This window comes from Lissotriton vulgaris, chromosome 4_1, assembly GCF_964263255.1.
Source record: "Lissotriton vulgaris chromosome 4_1, aLisVul1.2, whole genome shotgun sequence".
Classification (NCBI taxonomy): Eukaryota; Metazoa; Chordata; class Amphibia; order Caudata; family Salamandridae; genus Lissotriton; species Lissotriton vulgaris.
The window spans coordinates 686,007,977-686,032,701 of NC_141691.1; the positions used below are offsets into that span (position 1 = coordinate 686,007,977).

A 24,725-nucleotide genomic window follows, 5' to 3' on the forward strand; every position below is an offset into this window, starting at 1 on the left:
TTGTCCAACCAAAATTTCCACCATTGTCCAAAATAAACTAAAGTCTAAACTATAACTGTCCCGGTTCCAACTCTCACATCCCCATCCTCTCCACCTAGGCCACAACAACAAATCCCACCCCCCACCAAAAGAAAAGTTAAAAAAGAGGACCAAGTGGGCACTACTAGGCATGGCAGACCAGGCAGAGAAGCTCTGATATGTGACTCGCCATCTGTCTTTGCCGGGCTTCCATCTGCAATAGTCTCTAAAAGACGCAACGTTGGAAATTGCGGTGAGGTGGTAGCAGTAAATGATTGGCGGTGGGAGGCTGACAGCAGACTGCGGTGCTAATGGTGAGAGGCTTGAGATGCTGTTGCTGGGGCCTGGCTAAGACCCTGAGCAGCTGCCTCCTCCTCATGGGCCACCAACTGCTGCTACTCAGCCGTAATCTTCTCCAACTTCTGCAGCAGCAGCAAGGCTGGTATATCCTGGTGAGATGCATGATAATGACTAGGAGTAGCTAGAAAGAAAAAGACAAATTGTAAACAATGCTCTGCGCAAAAAACTGTTTAAAATTATGTAGTGTATTGCACAGTAGCAGGTCATTGATGGTGTCCTAGGGTCATTTTATTTGATGTGATTAGAGTTACAGCCATGACCCCCTCCTGCCTCTTATAAAACTAAAGGCAAATGGCAAATGCACTAACTGTCTGAAAGGAATTAAGGCAAAATAAACATAGAAGCACACCAGTTCAAAAAAACAGTTATCCTTTTTTTTGATCTTTTAAAGTATTTCCTAGTAAAAACTAAGTAACTAAACAGACACTTTGTGTGGAAAAATAAAAATAAATTACCTCTCATTAATGAGGAAGGCATTATGCACTATAAAGTGCAAGTATTCTCTCTCTTGTTGGCTAAATTAACTAATGGAGGTAGGTCTCAGCTGACACCCTAGCTGTAGTCATTAGTCATGCTTTGCTAGTCTCTGCAGTCTGCTGGTGGTGGCAGCTTTAATAAACAATTATCTTATTCCTATGGCCCTTTTCTTCACCATAATTTCTTACATTTTACCCTGACAACAAGGCAGATGAACAATATGAATGATACATGTCGCATGTAAAATAAATCAATCATGTGGACATCCTATATGTCATAAGTAAACAGTGGGAAAAGTGATGTACTGCAGTACAGGGAAAGGATTAAGGAATGGGCTATAGCTTTGGCATGTTCATAACAGACTATCCCATCCACAAAAGTCAAGCAATTATCTAATCATCATTGCATTGTTCTTCTAGTATTCTTAATCTTCAACCTTGACTTTGATACACACCATTTAAGCTTTACATTCTCTTATCCAGTCTTTCACCATAGAAAACCATCCATCCATACATATCCAATCAATATATCCATTCAAACATAGCTCCCAAAGAACCTGGCTTTCACCAAAATGTATTTACCCACCCATGCATCTTGCCACCCGTTCACCCAAACTACATGCATTTAACCCACCGGAGCATTCCTTTCAGGTGGGTCCTAGACAGGCATCCTTTCACCTACACACAATCACCCACGCAGGCATGCATCCTTTCACCCATATACCCTTTCATCCGTCCTTAATCCAGCCATGCAGATTTCTAGCATCACCCACCTATATGCATCCTTTCACCCATGCATTCTTTCACTCATATTACATACAGGTCACCCATCTTTTCTCCTTCAATCCTGTTTTCCAATTCCCATCAATCCATCATTGTTTAAGTTAATTAATGAAACTTTGTCTGCTGAGTTGCAGATAGAAGAGGCCATAACTACTCAATTATTGCTGTATCTGCTGAAGTGGGTGTTCACGAGTCAATGGCAACACCCTTGCAGTGATTATATTACTGTTTGTCAGTAAGGAAGCAATGTGACTTACCACTGCCTTCCCCTGCTGCCGTTGGAACTCCCACCTCATTGACTGCTGCCACATCCCCTCTGCTGGTGCACCCACTGCCGGTCCCGGCACTGGCGGTCTGTGTGGCTAGACAAAACATTACACATTTTAGATGCCAGATAGTCACGCCTCCAGCGATAATTTGTTTAAGCAAAATACAACCTTCACTACATCACTAGAGTTCAGTTACAGCATCTTCTATCAAAAATTCAAAATATCACGTTAGGCATTTTGTTGGTTGGCAATGTTTGATAAGCTAGGTATTCACGCCAACCAAAAACATTTTGTAATGGAGGGCCAGAGCTATGATGAATCTGAGTTATTGAAGTGCAATAAAGGGATGCAATAATAATTAGTCAATGAAGGACATATGGTCTTGGCTGGCAAATACAATGGGGCTGTCTTCCTCATACTTCCAGCTATGCTGCACTGGCATCACCTAACTGCTGGTATACTATACTATATGATATAATACATGCACAGCATTGGGGGGTACACCATGACCATGGCTATTCTCTTGTTTTACTGTTTAAGCAAGAAAAAGAAAGCCTTCTCAATAAACAAACGTAGAACATCTTCTTTTGCGGATGCAATCTTCGCAGTAGTTTACCTGACCTGAAATGGGTTCTCTGAGGCATAGAATACCAGCTGTTCATAAGATATACAAGGCGAGAGAGAAAGCTTACTGAGTATACTGACAAAGCAGAAAAAAGGAAGCTACAAACAGACTAGTACATAGAATTTGAAATCAAGTACAGAAACTTGAAATATCTAGAATTAGTATATAGGAAAATTCAGGGATAAGGAAAACTTAGGAAACAGAACGAAGACTATTTGAAAAAACATGGAGGAGACAGGCATGGTAAAAAGGAAAAATGATTCAGAATATGGAGCAGTAAAAGTTAGGCGAATAATATTAATAACAACTGCAGGACTTACTTGGGCCAGCAGAGCCATCTCCAGCGGCACTCGTGGAGGCACCTCCAGCTCCCTCACCCACCTCAGTGGTATACATTTTTCCCCGGATGCAAATGTAAGAAATAAACAAAATTACATTAAAAAAGATTAGTGGTACAGTTAATAATCTCCCCAAAAACATTTTGGCAGGAGAGGAATGCATTAACATTGAACTTTTCTAAATCAAATCTCCTCTCCTATTAGTATTGTAGGCCTATTTCTAAATTTCCTAACCCTTTTCCAAATTTCTCAAACTACATTTGGAACTACTAATAATACATTTCAATGAATAATCTTTGCTTCTCATCTTATTCTCTAAGTCGCAAATTGTTCAACGCCTCTAACAGCCAACTTGGTCTGTGTATTTGTTTCAATGCCTAGATACATGCATAATACTACACATTCCTGGAAACTTTCTTGGGGTTAGCACTGTACGAGCTGCAAAAAAAAAATGCACAGAGAATGAGCTAACTCACTAATACTTTAACCATTATCTAGGCAGGACAGAGAAGTCTCTGCATGACTTCTTAAATAATCAGCCCAAGCGAGCGTCTACGAGTAGAACTAGGTAGCGCCAATCACCTATCTAGATGATGATCAGTGATCACATAATATTATTTGTAACATACACTTAACTTACCTGTGTGTGAGCAGATCACTTGCTATTTAGGAAATGAATATTAGCTAGAACACAATAAACAAATAATTATTACTCACCGAGCCCCGCAACCTCTACGCCAAGCAGGTCGAGCAGGTCCTGATCTCTATCTAGGAGGTTGGCTCACCGGTGCATCAGCTATTGTTGGCTGCATTAGACCCCAGGGCTGTTGACCCTCTTGGAGGCTGTACCCACTTCCAGGCCTTCTGGCAGGGTTGGGGGGTGAGGGGGGGGGGGGGCTGGTGCTTCCCATAATAAACATGTGCAGCCACCTCCACCTTGGAAAAAATGGCATGGGATTGCAACCCTTTGGGACGCCCTGCTCTTCCATGGCACTGGGTGACAGAAAGAGAAGAAACAGGAAGGAAAAAAAGGAAGGAAGGAAAGAAATAAGGCTGTAAAGCAAAAAATAAAAAAGTAAAACACGTAAAAAGCAATAACACACAGGGTATGGTAATAAATAAAATGAGCAGTAGTTGTTTCAGAGGGGTAGGATTAAATATATTAAGATTGATTAAAAAAGTAGACCCCAGCACCATAAACAGAGCAAAAAACAAGATAGCAACGCCCATGCAAAACTGTGTGGTGCATTCACATGTGATTTCTGGCACGAGAACGGAAAACATCACGCACACGGGCCCAGTGAGCAACTCTGCTCACTCGCGGAGCGCTGTGTAGAGCTCTAGAGATTTTTTTTGCACTTCACAGAGTTCAACGTAGCTTGGCTATGTGAACTCCGCCCGAGTTTACAGAGGGTAAAGATGACAACAGAAACCATACTCCACTCCTTGGCACACCCTAGGACACACCAATGTTGAGAAGCCTGGGTGGTATTCTTAACTTGAGGCTGGACACTCTTGGTGTCCCTATGTGGTGTGTCCGTATGTTTTTCACAATGTGTGTGGCTGCTTTTTGCCCGCTGTGGAATGCACAGCAATAGGAGTGGTACAATGGGAATGTTTCTGATGTCCTACCTTCTCTTTATAGGTAGGTGAACCCTTCAGCTGGTGAGGCTTTTCCCGCTCCAGTGCAGAACCTCTTTTTGATGTTTGGGATAGTTCCTGTTTCAGCTTTCAGAACTTTGATTTCACAAAAGAATCTCAGGCCAAATTTGCATCCCTTTTGCTCACGTATTGGGAATTCTAAAGGTACCCAGGGTGTGTGGACTCTGCTAAAGGACACCAAGGAATAGCAACAATATAGCATCATATGGTGATTTTTGGGGGGAAAATGGGAACAAATGCTGTGCAAGAAAGCGCATGTTATTATTTTCTAAAAATTGCATCAGCAAAAGGTTTGCTGTGTTAAGTTCACCACCTTTCCAGCATTCAGGGTCTAGCAGAGTTGAAATACAATTTTTTTATACAACAGCATTTTTATATTTGTAAGTGGTAGTGCATTTTGTCCTCTTTTTTCAGTTTCAATCTACTCGCAGTTTGAGTTGGAAATTGGTATGTAACACATGGGTGAAACAGGAAATCTTTACATTACTGAAAAGTAAACAAAATTCTGAATTCAGCAACAGATCATTTGTGTAGACTACTTTCTGTCTGTAATATTTTGTCAATCAATCAATCAAAAATCTTTATTTCGGCCTCTAGGGCCATAAAAGTACATATAATAAAAACAATACATTATATACAATTTATAGCAGCATCCTTTGTGATATCTATAATTGGATAGCACTTTTTTGGATGAATGTACATTACTATCTGAGATCTTGGATTAGCAAAGACAACTATTCTAAACATACTCAGGCAAAAGGGTGTGCAATATACATGCAATACATGGCCTCTACATTTGCCGCAGGGTAAAGGACGATAAAGTGCATGTGCATAAACAAGAAGCTGATTTTAGGCAAAGGATCAATTTCATTCAAATACGATATCTTAGGGAGACCCAAAGATAATACAAAATGCCTAGATGAGTAGCAATTCTATTTAGAAAGACAATAACTATATCAGGATAAAATGTGGAATAAAAATGTATGTTTTTTAAAATTCCTATAGCGAGTAATTATATACAAAGTAGTAGTTTACCGGAGGTCCAATGGTTAAATATATTCAATTTAAAAGGGTTGAGTACCTATCCAAGAAAGTGTGATAGCTAATGTGGGTCTCGAGTTAGCCTATGAGCTCTCCTTTAGGGTTTCTCAACGAGTGTACCACATAGATTACAAGAAACGCAAGATGGAAAACACAGTGGGCATATCAGTGTCATACTTGAGTAGCCTAAAGACCTTGGAGCAGTGTCTAGACCCCAGGATCCTTCACAGCTGTAACAGCCAGCGGGACCTTGACCTCCTGTAACCAGTGCAGAAAAAAAGTACATGTATTTCAGTTTCCTCTACATTCTCGAACACAGGACAATCCAGAGTGAGGGCACCCAACCACTTGATGGTAAAAGATCAGAGTGGGAGCACCCAGTGTCTGAATTGGAGGAATGGCTTCTTCGCAAGCAGTGGCTGGATGTCATCAAGCACCGATTGTAGCCTATATTTAACCCATTCCATGCTGATGACGGAACCGCTCCGTCATCAGCTACGGTTGGGCTGTGCTGATGACGGAGCGGTTCCGTCATGGCCCGGCCGCCGCACCTGCGCGGCGCTGATTTCGCGCCTGCGCGACACGTTCTATTGAGCGGGGCGGGACATGACGGAACCACTCCGTCACGTGCACAGCTCAACCGCGGCTGGTGACGGAGTGGTTCTGTCACCAGCATGCCGCCGCCACGCGGCCGCCCCGCCCGGTTAGCGCTGCGGCGGAATAGCCGCCGCAGCGAAAGGGTTAATTTTTACTTCCATAAACCTAAGGGATAAACAGCCGGGCAAATTCCTCCATAGCTGAGCCAATTTATATTCTCTATAAGTCTCGGGAAGTACCTTTCTGGGGGTCACAGGGCAAGTTTCTTCAGCAGAGCTCCACAAATTTGCCCTACCCAGGGCCTGGCAGGTGTTCCTGATATGTGCCAGCCATGGGAGTTTTCCCGCGTCTTGAAGGCTCATAACTTCTTTCACCTCATCCCTATATGAGGCTAGTTCGGGAGTACTCCAAAGGCATTGCCAACATAAAAGGGGTCTTAAGGATACTTCATCTGCGATAGGGCTAATACCAAGGTCTTTTCTGATGGGAATCAAAAGGGAACAAGGGGGACATCCAAAAGTTGCCTGACAAAGGAGTTCTCTATAAGCAATAAAGGAGTAGTTGGACAATGGCCCCATAATTCTGCTCCATACATGACAGCACCCCTTGCCTGTACCTTATAAAGTTCAGCCACAGGGCCTATCACTTTGTGAGTGCAGTTCTTATATGCCTTTGAGATACCCCCATGGACTAGGCCAGTCTAAGCTAGATTTTCTCTTGGGGGCTCCCCATTCAATTTTCTCAGTTAGTGTGATACCAAAATAATCAAAAATAGGCACTCTCTCTAGAGCACTTCCATCTAGACAGGGATTTGGGCGAGTGCTGTTAGTCGCATTAAGAACCATGTACTTATGTTTCTGGTGATTGATCTCCAGACCCCTGTCACTACAAAAGACACTGAATGCATCGAGAACCCTTTGCATGCCAATAGGAGATTTCGAAAGCAAGAGGGTGTCATCTGCGAACATCAAGGCATGTATTTTAAGGTTCGCTAACCTAGGGGCATCAATGTCTTTTACAGCCAACAATGACTCTATTAAGCCATTAATAAAAAGGGAAAAAGAGTCGGAGCCAAGATGATTCCTTGGCTTACACCTTTCTCTACTAGGAAGGGAGCTGAGAGTTCTCCATATTTGGCATAACTTATTTGGCAAAATTGTCTTGATGTAGGCATTTCATCTCATGGCAAAGGAACTCTGGAGCTCCCATATCCCCACAATTTATCCCTCTGGACTAGATCAAATGCGGATTTAAGGTCCACAAATATAAGATAGAGGCTGCCACCCTCTATGGTCACAGTTTTCCCATATAGGAGCTGCAATCTAAATATTTTGTCAATAGTGGAGATCTCAGCCCTAAACCCAGCTTGGAGGGGTATGAGTACATTACACTCTTCTATCCAGGACTGAAGTTGCCCCAAAAGTGGTGACAAGCTCTAACCACCAGGGGCAGTTGTAGCAGACCTCCTCATCTCCAAAGTGGTGTAATCCTCAGAGAGCTGGTTCTTCTGGCTCCGTGCAATAGCCTTCCTCCTGGTATTTGTCTCCAGGCATAGACGTGCAGGACTTTCCCCCAACTGTTTCTCGAGGGGTACTCCTAGAGACCCACTGGTCCTGGAGACAACTGGGCAGATTCCTTAGTCCTTTGTGGACATCAGGGGCTCTTAATTTCAGTTTACCATGTCGGCACAGTGTCCAGCAGAGAAGTGGAGAAAAATCACAGAGCAAGCAAGAGTCTCCCCTATGCCCGAGAGTTCTTAAAGGAGTGTGGAAGGTTCCAGAAGCCAGGCACGCCTGGCCAATCCTAGGGTGCCACATCAACTATCCACCCCTGGGCTTCCAGTGTATGGAACAGCAGGAGGCCTTGGAATGCCTTTATGTTTATTCAAAAGTCACTGAAACAGCAGTGGAAAAAAACATAGGGCCTCATTATGATGGCGGTGGGAGCCCATCAAGCGTTTGCAGGTGCTGTAATACCTACAATGGTGGCGGTGCCTGCCAGGAACTACTGAAGGTATGTTCCTTTCCGCTGGCCCATTCATGGCGGTGAACCTGCCATGGAAAGGCTGGTGGAAATGGACACTGGGGGCCTATATCGGGCTCCCTTCACCTCTGGGCCTCAGATTTTGGGTTTGGGGGGCACCTATGGTGCCCCGCTAGATAACCCTGCACCATTTGGCAGGCACATAGTGCCAGGATATGTCTGATGTATATTATTTGTACTGCAGCATGTGCCGCAGCCCTCAGCACCCACTGCAATCTAAATTATGCACTTTGCAACCGCCTTGAAGACAGTTGCATTGTAATTCCTATGGTGGGACCGCCGACAGCAAGTCGGACAGTCTCATCCACGATATGATGGAAGTCGGACTAAAGTCCAACTGCCATCATAATGAGGCGCATAATTCTAAGTTTCATCTTACCTAGCCCTGCAAATTAAAGAAAATTTTACAGACCAAGGATAACATGTCTTGAAAGTTAGTAAATGTTATTGGACTATTATTGCAAAAAAGACAATGCAAATGGCAGCAATGACGTAATTCAAAATACAAAAAGTTTTCCCACCTGTGTGTCGTTGATGTATACAAATATTTTCTGGCTAACTCATTCTTTAACTTTTCTGCAGCAGCGTTAGGTGAATCCTTTATAATAAAACAAGAGCAAAATTAGGAAAGAACACTGCACAAAATGATATTATTTACAGCAACATTATTCCGACATCCTCTACCAAAAAAAACATAAACATCTCTCTTTCTCTCATTAAGGAATATAACCGTAAAAGTCATCTTACTAGTGATGTGGTTTTGAAAAGAAATACTGTTGAGTAACTTAAATAGTTCACCCTAGCATCAAAATGTCAAGGAATGAGCATAAATTCAATCTGCAATTTAATCACAATAACTCCTTTCTACATTGAAGGCATGTCTGCCTATTGCCCTAACAGGGATTACAAAGGGAGGTGGGCTGAAACCTCACACCTGGTACCTGGGAGGTACTCTACCTTGTCACTGGGACAATGCTCACATCATGAGAATGCCCGGCAGCTCTTGAACTCCTGCTAACATGACAGTGCTCTCATTGTGAATATGCCCAGTAGCTCTTCTCGATTAACTCTAGGCCGCCTGCTATTGTTCTGCCCTCCCAGCTGCTTCGGCTAAACAAAAACATTGAAATAAATAGTGGATGTGGCTTGTACTGACAGCACATATCAACCCTATTGACTTTTTCAGTTTTTTTGTGCATTAGTTTATTTAGTTCTTCCAAAGTGAAGACAAAGAGAGGGGTCTCACAATGCTTATCATATTGTTTTCGAAAGAACGAATGCATCAAAGAAATATTATCAAAGGAAAGCTGCAACTTCATAAAAAAGGTGAAACTTAGAGTATACATTACTATTCATGTTAACTACATGGAAAAACCTGGCTGAAGCAGTTGTTTCACTGTGTGTGAAGGTACACTGGGATTTGTCAATGGTGGTGCAGTTTAAACAATTCACGATGAGGCAACAGAGGTGGAGAACATTTTTAATTGTACGTGAAGAATAACAGTGCCAAATAGCAGAAGCAAAGACTATGGGGCTGATTAGGATGGTGGGCGGACTAACGTTGGCCTGCCACCCTATCAGAAATGGGACCGCGAGACAAGCTGTCGGTGGGCCCAACATAGGCAATATGATCTGACCACCACCACCACGGTGATCACAGTGCCTATATTATTCATTGATGTGGATGCTGCGGGCTTCAGCACATGCCACAATTCAAAATAGGGACACCTGACATATCCCTGCACTACATAGGAGGCACCATGCAGTGCCTGCCACATGCTGCAGGGATATGTAATGCCCATATCGGAGGGCCAGAGGGGAACGGCCCCCAAAGTCCCTTTCTGCCTGCCTTTTCCTGTTAGGTAAACCCCAGTGAAAAGTCGAACAGAAAGGGACATTTTAATCCCTAAGGCGGTGCCTGGCAGGCACCGCCACCATGGTAGGGAATACAAACCCTGCCGCCACACTGGCGGGCTCAAGGTGTCCTTCGGATGCATGTCAGTCAGATTTGCCTACTGCCAACCATCCGCCCGCCATTAGAATATGGCAGGCGGAAAAGATGACTCAGATGGCAGTAGGACTGCCACCGGCGGGCTGTCGGTGGCGGTCCCACCATAATCATAATCGGCCCCATGTATTGAGGAGAGGTTGGGCCAGTGGATGAAAGTGGACAACAATAGTGAATAAAATGAGCTACAACAGATGCTTTTGGAATGGAGGCTTGTGACTAGGTGAGGCCTAGATAGGAAGAATAGCAGTGCAAAATAATGAAAGGATGTTGTCGGAAATCAAGTAATTACTTTTGAAGAACTTTTAAGGATCTTCTTGAAACTGGGGAAGGAGAGGGCATATTTGAGTTTAGTGTGTAAGGTGGTCCATATTTAGGTGCATTTCCATAGAAGGAAACTGCCAGTTCTAATTCACTGATAAAAATATCAAAAAACATATATCGATGTCATTGATACAGCTGAATTAAATATAATTGTTTTAATATATATATAGAATGATATAATAAACATTAAATATATCAACTGGTAACATTAATTAAAACATATATATATATATATATATATATATATATACCTACTGGCGGTCGCCAGTAGGTAGTTATAGTTAGGATTTTTTTCAATGTTAAATCTCAAAATTCTATTTGGAATAACTTTGGCGCCGGTTGACGAATCTGCCTGAAAATTTCCTCAAAATGGCCTTGCGGCGTTCCGGTCCTTCCCTGAAAGTTTGGGGGGGATTCGTCAAGCGGGGGCCGAGATAAAAGGGGGGTCCCAAAACGCGTTTTCCCCATGTTAATTTCCATAGGGCGGTCGATTTCACTTTTAGCCCGAACGGCTGAATGGATTTCCACCAAACTTGGCAAAATTGTAGGGACTGGTAGCCCGATGTGCCTTTGCTATGTCTCAAGATATGTGCTCCAGTGGATTTTGAGTAATTAAGGTTCAAAAAAATATATATATCTATAGCAGCGCTCCGGTAAGCGCACCGGTACGCGCACCGGGCGCACCACGCGACTTGCGCGCAGAAAGCTGATTGGCTCTGGGGTGTCTCTAAACATTCTAAACAGTCCGGAGCGGCCGCCATCTTGTGTCTCGGTAGGATGGAGACACAAGAGGTGGCCAAAACAAAGGGGGAAATGACCATAAGGGGGCAGAGTAGACCCCCCCTTGACCCCCTAGGTTTGATGTGGGGGCCATAAAAGGGCCCCACGGGGCAAAAAAAAAATTTTTTTTTTTGATTTTCGCGGGGGGAGCGCCCGGTACGCGCACCGGGGAGCGTACCGGGGAGCGTACCATGGGGAAAAAGAATGACAGTTTTAAAAGTAGCTGATTCGAAAAAAAAATGTTTAGTTGTTTTTTTTATACATACACATACATATATATAAATGCATATGCACATATATATATGCATATATGTCTATATGTGTGTGTGTAGAGAGAGGTAGAGAGGTAGAGGTGTAGAGGTAGAGAGGTAGAGAGGTAGCGGTAGAGAGGTAGAGATTAGTAGAGAGAGAAGAGAGAGGTAGAGAGTAGAGAGTGAGTAATAGAGAGTAGAGAGTGAGTAGTAGAGAGTAGTAGAGAGCAGTAGAGAGAGTAGCAGAGTGAGTAGTAGAGAGTAGTAGAGTGAATAGTAGAGTGAGTAGTAGAGAGTAGTAGAGAGTGAGTAGTAGAGAGTGAGTAGTAGAGAGTAGTCGAGAGTAAGTAGTAGAGTGAGTAGTAGAGAGCAGTAGAGAGTGAGTAGTAGAGAGTAGGAGAGAGTAAGTAGTAGAGAGTAGTGGAGAATATTCCAAAGTTTGGCACAGCACCACTTTCACAATGAGTCCAATCAAATCATATCACTTAGAGTTCTTATTGAAGCGCTGAATCTTGGTGTATATTCAAATGCTTTTATTTTCCTTAAGTTTATGTACCACAGCCAGCCGAAACGTTTCGTTCTGTACAACAGAACTTCTTCAGGGCGTTCTTATTTCCTTCAAGTTATGTCGGTATCCCGTTGTCATATAACTAGATATTTCTTCCAAATGTTAGACGAGACATAAGTATATTCTTATTAAAAGTGACTAGGTATCAATTTTACCCACACAATTCGGGCAGACTTGAGTAATTTATAGCATCCTCAAAGTCAGTCTTTCAAAAATTCCAAAGTATAGGACATGATAATCCAAATCCAAATGTTTCTCAAGAAAAGTCATTTACAATCGTTCGGAATATCGGTGTTTGGGCAGATATGATCCAGGGACCCCCAGTATGCAAGGGGAATTAGTCCCCCCTCTGCAAAGGCGCCAGTGGCCTGCATTGCAGAGAGGTGTAACAAGGGTGTGGCCTCATTACACTTCTCTGCAATGCAGCTCCCTTGCGCATACTGGAGGCTCCTGGTGGACTAGTTGACCCCAGGGACCCCCAGTATGCAAGGGGAATTAGTTCCCCCTCTGCAAACGCGGCAGTGGGCTGCGTTGCAGAGAGGTGTAACAAGGGGCATAGTCTCATTACACCTCTGCAATGCAGCCCCAGGCGCATACTGGAGGTTCCAGGTGGGCTAATTGGCCCCCAGGGGCCCCCAGTATGCAAGGGGAATTAGTTTCCACTCTTCAAACATGCACGGGGGCTGCGTTGCAGAGAGGTGTAAAAAGGGTTGTGGCTTCATTACAGCTCTCTGCAATGCAGTCCCCTGGCGCATACTGGAGATTCCTGGTGGGCTTTCAGGTCTTATATAGTTAGGAATTAGCATTAAAAAAACCTTTGAAATTCACTGAAAAAACCACAGGTTTCACACCAGTTATAGTTAGGAATTAGCATTTAAAAAACCTTTGAAATTCACTGAAAAAACCATAGGTTTCACACCAGTTATAGTTAGGAATTAGCATTTAAAAAACCTATTAAATTCACTGACAAAACCAGTTATAGTTAGCTGGAAATTTTACTGACATAAAACCATTGAAATTCCCACGTTATAGTTAGTTGGACTCACTATAACTTGCGCGCCTGCAATGCACTGCTGATGACGTCACATATTACATCACTCATGACATGGTCAGTGACATCACTCATGACATCACTGATGACACCATCCAGTGAATGTGTGTCTTTCTGAAAAATAAATTTGTTTTATATATGTATTTGTAAAGGTCGATGGAAGAATAAATGTTTAAATAGGTGTGTAAATGGAAGTTTTTAAAAAAAAAAATTGGTTGGTTAACTGGCTTATTAAGTGTATCTTAGTGAATACATATATTTGCGAGTATTGTTTAAATATTTAAATGTTTGTATCAGTGTTTCTCTTTGTGTATAAGTGGCTGCAGGGGTTGGTGACTGACTCACTGTTTGTATGTGTTTTGAAGACAGCATATGTGCAGGACTGTATGGGTGGACGAGTGTGTATATGTGTGTGTTAGTGAGTGAATGACTGTCTCACTAGTGTCTTCATTAGTAACGACATATGTTTTAATCTAGTATATGTGAGTATTGATGTATATAAGTGAGTATAGTATATATAGTGAGAGATTGTAGGAGTTCCTGTTTAAATAAGTATGTGTTTCTATAAGTGATTGTTTAAGAGAGTAAGTATGTGTAAGTTTCCTTAGAAGTAAGGTGGTAGTGTGTGTATAAATGTATATGCAAATAAATGGATGTTCAATAGTTTATGTGCATGTGTGAGTATGTGTGTGAGTAACTTTTGGATGACTGCTGATGTGTAACAGGATGTATAGGTGTATCACTACATATGATGAGTGAGTATATATATGAGTGACTATATAGAACTGTTGGTGAATGAGTGGATGAGTATATAGATGGTGGAATTACTGAATTGGTTGTTGTTACTGGTTTGGGTATCTGCATTTTTTTGAAAATGTTTGTTTCTATTTTTGAATATGTGTTTCAAGCGTTACATTACACTGAAATTAGGTCTGTCACTGTGTCACAAGGATGGTGTCATCAGTGATGTCATGAGTGATGTCACTGACCATGTCATGAGTGATGTAATATGTGACGTCATCAGCAGTGCATTGCAGGCGCGCAAGTTATAGTGAGTCCAACTAACTATAACGTGGGAATTTCAATGGTTGTATGTCAGTAAAATTTCCAGCTAACTATAACTGGTTTTGTCAGTGAATTTAATAGGTTTTTTAAATGCTAATTCCTAACTATAACTGGTGTGAAACCTATGGTTTTTTCAGTGAATATATATATATATATATATATATATATATTTAATATATATTTTAACAAATTAACAAATTAATATTTTACAAAAGTTTAACACAAATATATAACAATTAATATATATATATATATTTACTTGTATCTACATAAAAACAATTATTAAACTAATAATTGTAATTTATTTTATAATTTCAAAATTTTCACATGAATATAAAAATATAACAACAACAAAATATATATACCATTAACATTAAGGACCTCATTACGATGTCACATTGTGGGTTTCACTTTTGACCGCAGCATTAAAATGCAGGTGGTTGAAAATGAAACCGGACGGTCATTCCGGCTGGATTCCGATGGGCTCAAGGAGCCTGTCGGCCAGTCAGAGGCCTCACCGTAATCCCTGTTTCCCCTGTCGGAATCACAATGCGGGTTTCTGATAGGCTTTCCATGTCGGTCTTACGCCATAGAAAGCCTGTCAGAAAGAAAGTTTGACAGCCCCTAGCAGGGCACCTTCTCCCTGCGGCCTCCAGTTTGGGGCCTAGCAGGCACCTATGGTGTGTCCCTGTGAATCCCTGCACCTGCCTGCCACGCGGTGCAGGGATGAACAGATTCTCCCAGTTCTCTATGGTAGCTTGTGCTACAGCCGGTTTACAGCCACAGCACAAGCTCCCAAAGAGAAATGGGATTATGCGACTGCACCATGTGCGGTCGCATTGCAATAATGTGGTCGGGACTACCAACCGCAAGTTGGTCGGTCCCGATTCGACAATGGTGTCACGTCCGCCCGACATCATAACAAGGCCCTATAACTTTAAAAACAAACCATTCTAATTAATTAAAAAAGTAAACCACTTATAAATCTTTAAAATTTAGTAACTATGATTTAAAAATACTATAATTCTAAATTAACAAAAACAGCAATATAAATGATTGCAATTTAAAATAAATTCTTATATATTATATTTAATAAATATTTAATAAATATACACAAAACTATGCAACTTAATATTGTAAATATATATAAAATTTACTTCTCCACTTTACACAAATCAAAAATAATAAAACTAACTAAAACTTAAAAATCTCCCTCCAGTAAGTACAAGTATAATGAAAGTGTTGGATTGCAGATAGGTAGTACTTACTAAACCCATTCCAGACAGTACAACAGTAATCAAACTATTGGAGTGCAGAGAGAAAATGTACTGTTGCCACTCCAATCAGTGCAACAGTAGGGAAAGTGTTCGATTGTGGAGGCGTAAAATTTACTTTCCTCACTCCAGGCAATACAACAGTGGAAAAAGTGTGGAATTGTAAAATGTACTATTTCCAATTGAAGTCCACGCATTGTTAAAAAGAAACAAACTATCATGAACAAAACAAAATCATGTATACATTTAAATTTGACCTAAAGCAAATTAATAGCACAATTATCATAAATAAATATAAATTAAATAAATAAGATAAAACATATTAATGAATATATCATAATTGAATTGCTTCCCACCCTCTACCGCTATAAACTCACACCCGCTACTGGAACGAGAAATCACAACATTTAATTAAATTAAATTTAATGTATTAACTACTAAAAAAATGACAAATATATAAAATATAACAAAAATTATACAAAACATTAACATCATATACATTTAAAGAATATACTAAAATACATAATAATTATAAACAATATTTTAAACAACTATAGTTTTGCAAACAAAATTAGTACCTTTGATATTTTACAACCCAATATTACTTACCTTCAAATCAATATTTTTGGCATTGATATTCTTACTGACGATATTTCCATGTCACGATATTTTAAACTCAATATTTCTGTAGGATGATGATCAGGGGGCGGAGGGGGTTTCCCCTTCTCCAACACCGCCTCGATGTCTGTTCCCCTCTTTCTCTTCACTACAGCAGCCCGAGGTTTGGAACGGGGCGTCTCCTTGGGAGTCATCCAGCACACGCCATGAGGAAGGGTGCTGTTTCTTTAACTGGACGGAGTTCGAGCCCGACCACGCCCCCTGATCAGCTGGGACGCCGGAACTAAAAGCCGAGTCTTCCGAGCCGGAGGGGTGTTCATCACCCGGAGGAGTCGAGGAGCCGAGGAGCAGAGATGGAGACGTACCGAGCAGAGGAAGCAGAAACGGTGACGAGAGAGAGGCGGAAAGAGAACCGACCGAAGAGGCGAGGCCGGCGACTGCAGAGCCAGGAGGCCAACGACAAGGCGCTTCGCCCAGCCGCACTTCAAGGGAAGTGTTGCTCAGCCAGGTACGGGACTGTATCGTGGGCTGGGCGGGTAAAAGGAGGTTTTAAACCTCCGTAGAGCACCCAACGCCGTCAACCCTGCACTGTTCCCCATCCCCTCAAATCACCACCGGCACGACGTATAACCTTAGGGCACGTGTAAAACTCCTCACTCCCTCACCCTGTCGCTATCAGTGAATCAGAGCACTTTACTGAGCACCTTTATTTCTTTTATTTCATGCGACCTGAGCCCGGCACTCAAGACGGACGCGACTACATCTCCCAGAAGTCCACGGGAGGGAGGAAAACCAGGTGTGGACCACACGAAAGAGAGGAGTTCCCCAGCGCGTCGAGACACCGAACCTCCACTACCATACTATAGAAGTGTAACGCGATGAAGGCGCTTGTTAAAATCAATAAAGCCAGCCTTACCAACACCCAAGGCATTCGTGTTTTCCTCGTTCCCGCCACAAGGATGATATTTCAAACTCTATATTTTGTCTGAATACCAGCACTTCTGTGTCAAACACAAATGTGTGATTTGCATTAGGGTCACTGGAATATCTATGTTCACATGCTAACCTTCATTCTCCAAGGAAGATTCAGCCATCCCAAGCGTCTATATGTATGAAGGGGCTGAAGCAGTTGCACTATTAAGTAGCATTACAAATTAATGTATGACATGCTGATTTACAATCATACCTTTGCAAAGATGCTAACTTTTTCATAGGTTTCAATAACTTTGTATATAGCTGCAAATATGAATAAGATCTGTAGTTAATGTTTTAGGAGTTAAGTTAATTCAAAATGTGTTACGTTTATAGAAAGGCATGTAGTTGTCAATTGTTCAAGAGTGTCTGTTTAGCTCCAACACAGCAGCAAAACAGCAAGCAGTGACAAAGCTAATAGGTCTGGTCTTGGTAAGTTGAGATGTTGCCTACATTTTTTTAAATTAAAAGCATATACCACATAAAATATAAAGAAGAAATAAAGAAGCAAACAATGCAGTTCCTTAACTTGGAGCACATACATCTGCAGTAAAAGTAATTAAAAATACTCACTGACACAGTTAGCAAAGCAATGCATGCCGCTTCTTGCATATAGATTGAGATTCGCATAGGGTTACTAAGAGACCAAGACATATATCAATATACTTACTTACAATCCAATGACACACCCACAGAGGCCCTTAGACACTCAGTCAGAGATGTACTGAAGAACAGGCACTAACAAGTCATCCACCAAGACAAGTATGCCTTTAAACATGTTTCGGGTCTGCTACAGTAGAGCCTGTGTATGCAGTTTTCCTGCTACGCTGAGTGTACATGCAAAACATGTTGCTAAGCCTTAAAGACCTCTTCTACTACATATAAGTCACTCCTCAGATAGCCTGTACGTAGGCCATAGAGCTAGAAGTTTAAAAGATAAGAAACGTTATTCCCGTTTGATTGAGTTACACGCACACTATCAGGCCCAAGTGTCCAATTACGGATACAGTCTCCTTCCCATACTAAAACTCACATACTTATGTCCAAAAGGATAGAGCCACTAATACACCTACTCACACAGTGACAGAGGCTCTTAAACATTTACTTAAGACATACAGCTCTTACGTATGCAGCAGTAATAAAGGTAGCTGCACACACAGTTAAATACCCCAATACGTACTAACACAGCCAACAAGTAATCCTTGGAGCTCCTTATATACAGATTGAGAGTACCATAGAGTAATTTACAGGCCTAGGCATATATTAAATACAGGAGATGCTGGACGGAGCGCTGAAACTTTTCAGACACTCACCCCCAGTCACAGATCTGGGTTGAATCCATCATCACACTTTAGCTCACTTCGCCAACTCAGTTTAGACCCAGCTATATGCAAATCAGTCTTGACTCTGTGCCTTATGGGAACAGTCCAGGCCGAACTTCCAAGCCAGGTCTTCCCTGTACTAGAAACAAGCATCCTGGGACCATTTTCGGGGTAATAACCCTCATCAGCCAGGTTAGCTTGAATCCAGTGGCAAAGTGATCAAGGGACCCACGTCTGGTCATACCCTGCCCACTTAGGGCGAACAAAGCAAACACAAGGAGATGATGGACATAGCGCTGAAACTTTTCAGACACTCACCCCCAGTCACAGATCTGGGTTGAATCCATCATCGTTCTTTAGCTCACTTTGCCACCTCAGTTCAGACCCAGCTATATGCAAATCAGTCTTGACCCTGTACCTCATGAGAATAGTCCAGCCTGAACTGCCAAGCCAGGTTTTCACTGAACCAGAAACAAGCATCCTGGGACCGGTTTCTGGGTAATACCCCTCATCAGCCTGGCTTGCTTGAATCCAGTGGCAAAGTGAGCAAAGGACCCAATTCCGGGTATACCCTGCAAACTTAGAGCAAACAAAGCAAACACAAGAAAGACCTGGCTTGGCAGTTTAAGAGAAGAGCGGTAACAAAGAGCAAGATGCGGGCTTCAATAAAAACTACTATGAAGCAGTTAGGTTGGTGTGATATAATTAGAGTGAAGAAGAGTGAAAATGGGGGCCTCAAAGAGCTTTACCTTTAATAATAACAATTATGGTCATCAATCAAGAATTGATTTTTTTTTTGATCAACCAAGAAATAAAAGACCAGGTTCAGGAAGTAAGGCATGTAGGAGCACATCTGTCGGACCACTCAGCTGTAACCTCAGTACTAACTGTAGAAGAAACTGCACCACAGAGGAGACAGGCAATGGACCAAACTATATTATTGGATGACGGGGAAATTGAGAAACTAGATTTAGAGTCCCAGGAGTTCTTTGAGGTTATCTGAGATAGCGCCCCAATGAGGGTTGTCTGGGATGCATAGCAAGCCTTTTTGAGGGGGGATTACCTCAATCCAAGTATTACAAAGTAAAAAGTATAGAGCTGAGGTAGGGACAATTGAGGGTAGCATTCAGCAGAAGGAACTACCGCTATCAGCGAGTGGCGCAGAGAAGGGGCAGGGACAGTTATAAACAGCTCTTCAAGCCCTAAAGGCAGACCTGGTTGACGTAGAGGAGAGAGTACGGAAAAGATGGCAGGCAAGTAAACTCACCCATTTAGAATATGGAGAAGGGTGTGGGCATCTAGCTTGAAAAGTGAAGAAGGATCAGGCAAGAAGTGTTATCGAAGAAGTTAAGTATGAGGTGTCAGGAAAATCTCTTTCGACTAGGGAAGGTATTGAAGAGGCCTTTCTCAAACACCTCGAGAAAGTATATCAGGAGGATTTGATCACCACAGAGGAAGAGGTGAAGGCCTGGCTTTGTGAGGATGTCCCCCTTAAAGTCAGTGAAGTGGAGGGAGAAACCATCAATAGAAACATCACAGAGAGTGATATTAGGTAAGCAATAATGGGGGGGGGGGGATCAGGCAAAGCTGCAGGTCCGGATGGACTACCCTTCGAGGTATACAAAAAACTGGGCGAGTTTATCATACCAGTAATGGCGAAGTTATTTAGGGCTATTTTTGAGAATGACAGTGAGTTGCCAGCATCATGGAACAAGGCCATAGTGACCCTGATCCCCAAACCATATAAACCGCCGAATATTTGTGACTATTATAGGCCCATTCTGCTGCTGAACTGTGATTATAAAATCTTTGCAAAATTATTAGCAGAAAGATCAACATCATTGATCTCGGGGTACAGTACGCTACCGCATTTCACCAGTGTAATAGTCAGACGTGTGGGACATAAGTCTGCAGTCTCAGTGCAAGTGTAAGTGATGTGTAGAAAACATACCCAGCAGTGTCCAGCATCAGAGTGTGTGTGTGGCTAAGACCCCCACCAGTGCCCAGCAGTGCCCAGCATAACAGTGTGTGTGTGGCTAAGACCCCCAGCAGTGCCCAGCATAACAGTATGTGTGTGGCTAAGACCCCCACCAGTGCCCAGCAGTGCCCAGCATCAGAGTGTGTGGGTGGCTAGGACCCCCAGCAGTGCCCAGCATCAGAGTGCGTGTGTGGCTAAGACCCCCACCAGTGCCCAGCAGTGCCCAGCATCAGAGTGTGTGTGTGGCTAAGACCCCCACCAGTGCCCAGCATAACAGTGTGTGTGTGTGTGTGTGTGTGGCTAAGACCCACAGCAGTAAAAGCCGGAACATACCATTGGTAACCTCATTACCATCAGGAAATAGACACGTTACTATACCCAAATTTTTACATCACACCAGCTCCCAGGCACACAGCAGTCAAAGACATTATCAGACAAACAAAGGTACAGAAACAAAAATGAATAGCTTTATTTAGCTGAATCCAAAATTAAAATGCAAATAAGAGTCCTTGCTCTTTAAAGGCCAATGGCCAGTCCAAACAAGTGATAAAAACAGATTGGGCCACAATGGATGTTGACACACCCAAACTTGCCTGCACATGGAGTTCAATCCGCACTGGTAACAGTGGGGGCATCATCTGTGGAATCCCCCAGCACCGCAGGGACAGGAGCGGGAAGGACAGGTGTAGTGGGTGCAGGTGGTGTGGATTTATCCACACTGGCCGGTGCATTGCAGAAAGTATCAATATAAACTTGGCTGCACACTTCAGCCAGTTCTGTAAAACTACCACCTGTACCCGGGGACACATTGGGGGTGGAGGTAGAGGGTTGTGAGTCTGTGGTCGCAGGTCTGTGGATGTGTGTGTGATGTCTATCCCCTCTCCCTGTGGTGTGCCTACATCCCCTTGAGATTGGGTGTGTGGTGATTTGTGTTTTTACTGCCGTGTGGGTGTGCTGGGTGTGTCTTTTGTTTTGTCTGACCTGTGGCGTCTGCGTGTACTTTTGGAAGGTATGGGAGAGGCTGAGGTGGATGGGTCAGAAGGATGGGGGGGCAGATGCTGCTGGGTGGACAGAATTGCCGTCAGTGTTGACTCTATGGCAGCCACACTCCGACGTAGATCAGATATGCCAGATGACATGCCATCCATGAACGACACCAACTGTGTAATGAGTTGTGTATGTCCATGGAGGACAGTCAACATGGATGTCTGACCTACTACAATCTGCCGGAGTAGGTCCACAGACTCAGCACTGAGGGCAACAGGGGACACAGAGGCAGGTGCTGCGGTGCCGGGACCAAAGGAGACACGGGGCTAGCACGGACCCTAGGGACCCGAACAACTGGGAGGGTGGAGATGGTAATGGAGGAGGAGAGGCCAGCCAAAGATGAAGATGAGGCCATTTCTGCATATTCCCCCTCCTCCTGAGAGTCTGATGCTGAGCCGTCCGCATTGTAGGAGGTGTCGGTCACATGGGGTCCAGCCCGCAGACTCTCCTCACCCTCTGTGCCCCTGGCTCCCTCCGACTCCTCAAAGCAGGTGGCACTGCCGCTGGGTCCCTCTGTGTGGTCCGTGTCTGTGTCTCCTCCAGATTGTGGTGATGATGCTGTTGGCAAGGAGAATAAGAAAAACATATCAGTCACCTGTACACATCTGACAAATCAGCTAGTAAAAAATTGCCAACATTTCTAAACATGGCATGCATCATGAGCCCCAATCCACTGAACTATGCACAATGCTAAACCTAGTCTTGGGCAATCTGAAGAGAAACTATGTTCAATGTATAGTAGGGTAGAAGTAACAGGCAAGGCAACAACTTGTATGAGAGAGACACATTGATGACCGACTGCCTGACAACCGGATAGCTGATGATCATTCACTGTTCATTTTCCCACCCTGACACACAAAACCAGACCTGGTCATGGTCAAATAGCTGTGACCCCGTGCCACATGCTAAAAGTCCTTCATGAACTGCCATATGATGCCATCCTGGGACCTGGAGCCAAGTGTACCTTCACCTCACATTGGCATTGCAGCTGTCTACACCCAAAGTCACATTGTCTGGTTGACCATCTATAAGATTTCCGAACAACATGCAACATATTTTGAGTATATGCACACACACACACTGCACAGTGTGAGTATGCACAAGCCAAAATTATTATACATGTACAGTGTGCTCCTGTAGCTAACACATGACAATTAGAAAGTACACCATGGACAAAGGCCCCTGAGGCTGACTTGTGCAGAAAATACATGTTGAGACTCCAGATCAGTGCAAAATTATGTAGAAGGGCAGACCCAGTGCACATGTGGTGCTACATGTAAGGTAACAACAGGTGTCACATACCTCCCTCCAACATGATGATGTGCTAAGGAATATGCATACCAACACATAGCACCTTAGGAGTACCTGTGAAAGAAAAAGTGTTGGCACAGAGCTGGGCAAATGTTGAGTAGGGCAAGGCATGTAAACAAGCATCTGCTGAAACTTGGCCATTCTCATGCCAATGCATGAAGTAGCTGTCTGACAACACCACTCCAACTGTGAGAGTGTTAGCATGCCTGGGAGCACTGCAGGTAGCATGTGACACACATGACAACAAACAGACATGTACCTACCCCCTTCTTGCTGCTGTCTCCCCTGCAACAGCCTATGGAGGTCTGGGAACACCACTTCCAAAACCCGGAGCATGTGGGGGGTGAGGTGGCGGGTGCCGCCATGCCGGCGTGGAGCTTCCAGCTTCAGCTGTACTCTGGCGATGCGGCGGGTCCAGCACCGGATGTCCTGCCACCTCTTCTTGATATTTCTGAGCCTCCTGCGAGGCCCCTCTCTCTCCTGACTGCCCTGACGATGTCCAGCCAGATGTCACCCTTCTCATAGGCAGACACCTGTCACGAATGTAAAGATAAAGAACATCAGTACACCTGGTCCATGTCCCAAAGACACACATATGCACAAAAAACTTGAGGACAACAGGGCATAGGATGATGAACACACTTGCATCATTGTCTAGGACTATGTGGCCTGTGAGCAAACAGAAATGCACTACATGCCATTGAAAGGCTACAGATGACATAAGGGGTGCAAACCACTTATTCTGCATGGCACTTACTGAGCAATATCTGCCACATCAGGGTGCACTGCAGCAAGTGATATGCAGTCACACACCCCACTACAACAAATAACCCTCTTCAGACAATACTGTGCACACTCCAAACAACATTGCATCTCTGAAATATACATGCACAATGGCTGTAGTGTCACACACACAACAGGTGCACACTCCAAGGTAATGCACACATCACTCACCTGATCCTCCGGTCTCCCATACAGCTTGCTGTAGTTAGGCAGGAGGGCATCCAGCAGGGCCTTGTTCTCACCATCACTGAATGCAGGTGTCCTCTCCATGCTCTGCTAATCAGGATCCAGAGGATACAGAGACAGCAGCTGTGTTTACCACTCCAATTTTGTGCAGGCAAGTGCCCTCCCTCAGCCACATGCTGCCTTATATCTGTGCTGCTGAGGGTCTGTGAGTGCAAGGAGTAGTGTGTGATAGGCCACAATAGTTTGCATACTATGTTCCATCCAATCCGATGACACATAAGGCCATGACACACATATGCATGGTTTGAAAAGTGAGCCAGAGCTGAACAACAACTTTTGCAACATTGTATACTTTAGCCCAACTGAATTTTCCAGATCACCTGTAGGACACTCTCAAATCTCTGTAACCATGACAACCTGGCTGCATTCTAATCCTACCACTGTTCCTCTAGATGTTCTGTATGTATTTTTTTTTTGAATGAACACACAAGTACGGTGCGATTGCCATCGCAAATGCAACTCATTCAATGGTGAAACGAGGCGTACACACGCACGTACCATTGGGATACGCTCTGCTCGCGTATGTCTACAATGCATTGGGGAAACGAGGCCTACACACACACGTACGATTGGGGTACGCTCTGCTCACGTATGGCTACAATGCATTGGGGAAACCAGGCCTACACACGCACGTACCATTGGGGTACGCTCTGCTCGCGTATGTCTACAATGCATTTGGGAAATGAGGCCTACAGACGCACGTACCATTGGGGCACGCTCTCCTCGCGTATGGCTACAATGCATTGGGGAAACGAGGCGTACACACACATGTACGATTGGGGTATGCTCTGCTCGCGTATGGCTACAATGCATTGGGGAAACAAGGCGTACACACGCACGTACGATTGGGGTACGCTATGCTCACGTATGGCTACAATGCATTAGGGAAACCAGGCCTACACACGCACGTACCAT

The 24,725-nt window shown here is 43.5% G+C and overlaps 1 protein-coding gene across 1 annotated transcript in view; it reads right to left on the reverse strand.

Annotated features, from left to right (window-relative positions):
- Positions 1–24,725, reverse strand: part of SPMIP7 (sperm microtubule inner protein 7) — a 232,824-nt gene that overhangs the window by 61,623 nt on the left and 146,476 nt on the right. Inside the window, exon 3 of the mRNA XM_086966844.1 lies at positions 8,734–8,810. Within this exon, the coding sequence (XP_086822970.1) occupies positions 8,734–8,810 (77 nt within the window). The remainder of the gene's footprint in view (positions 1–8,733; positions 8,811–24,725) is intronic.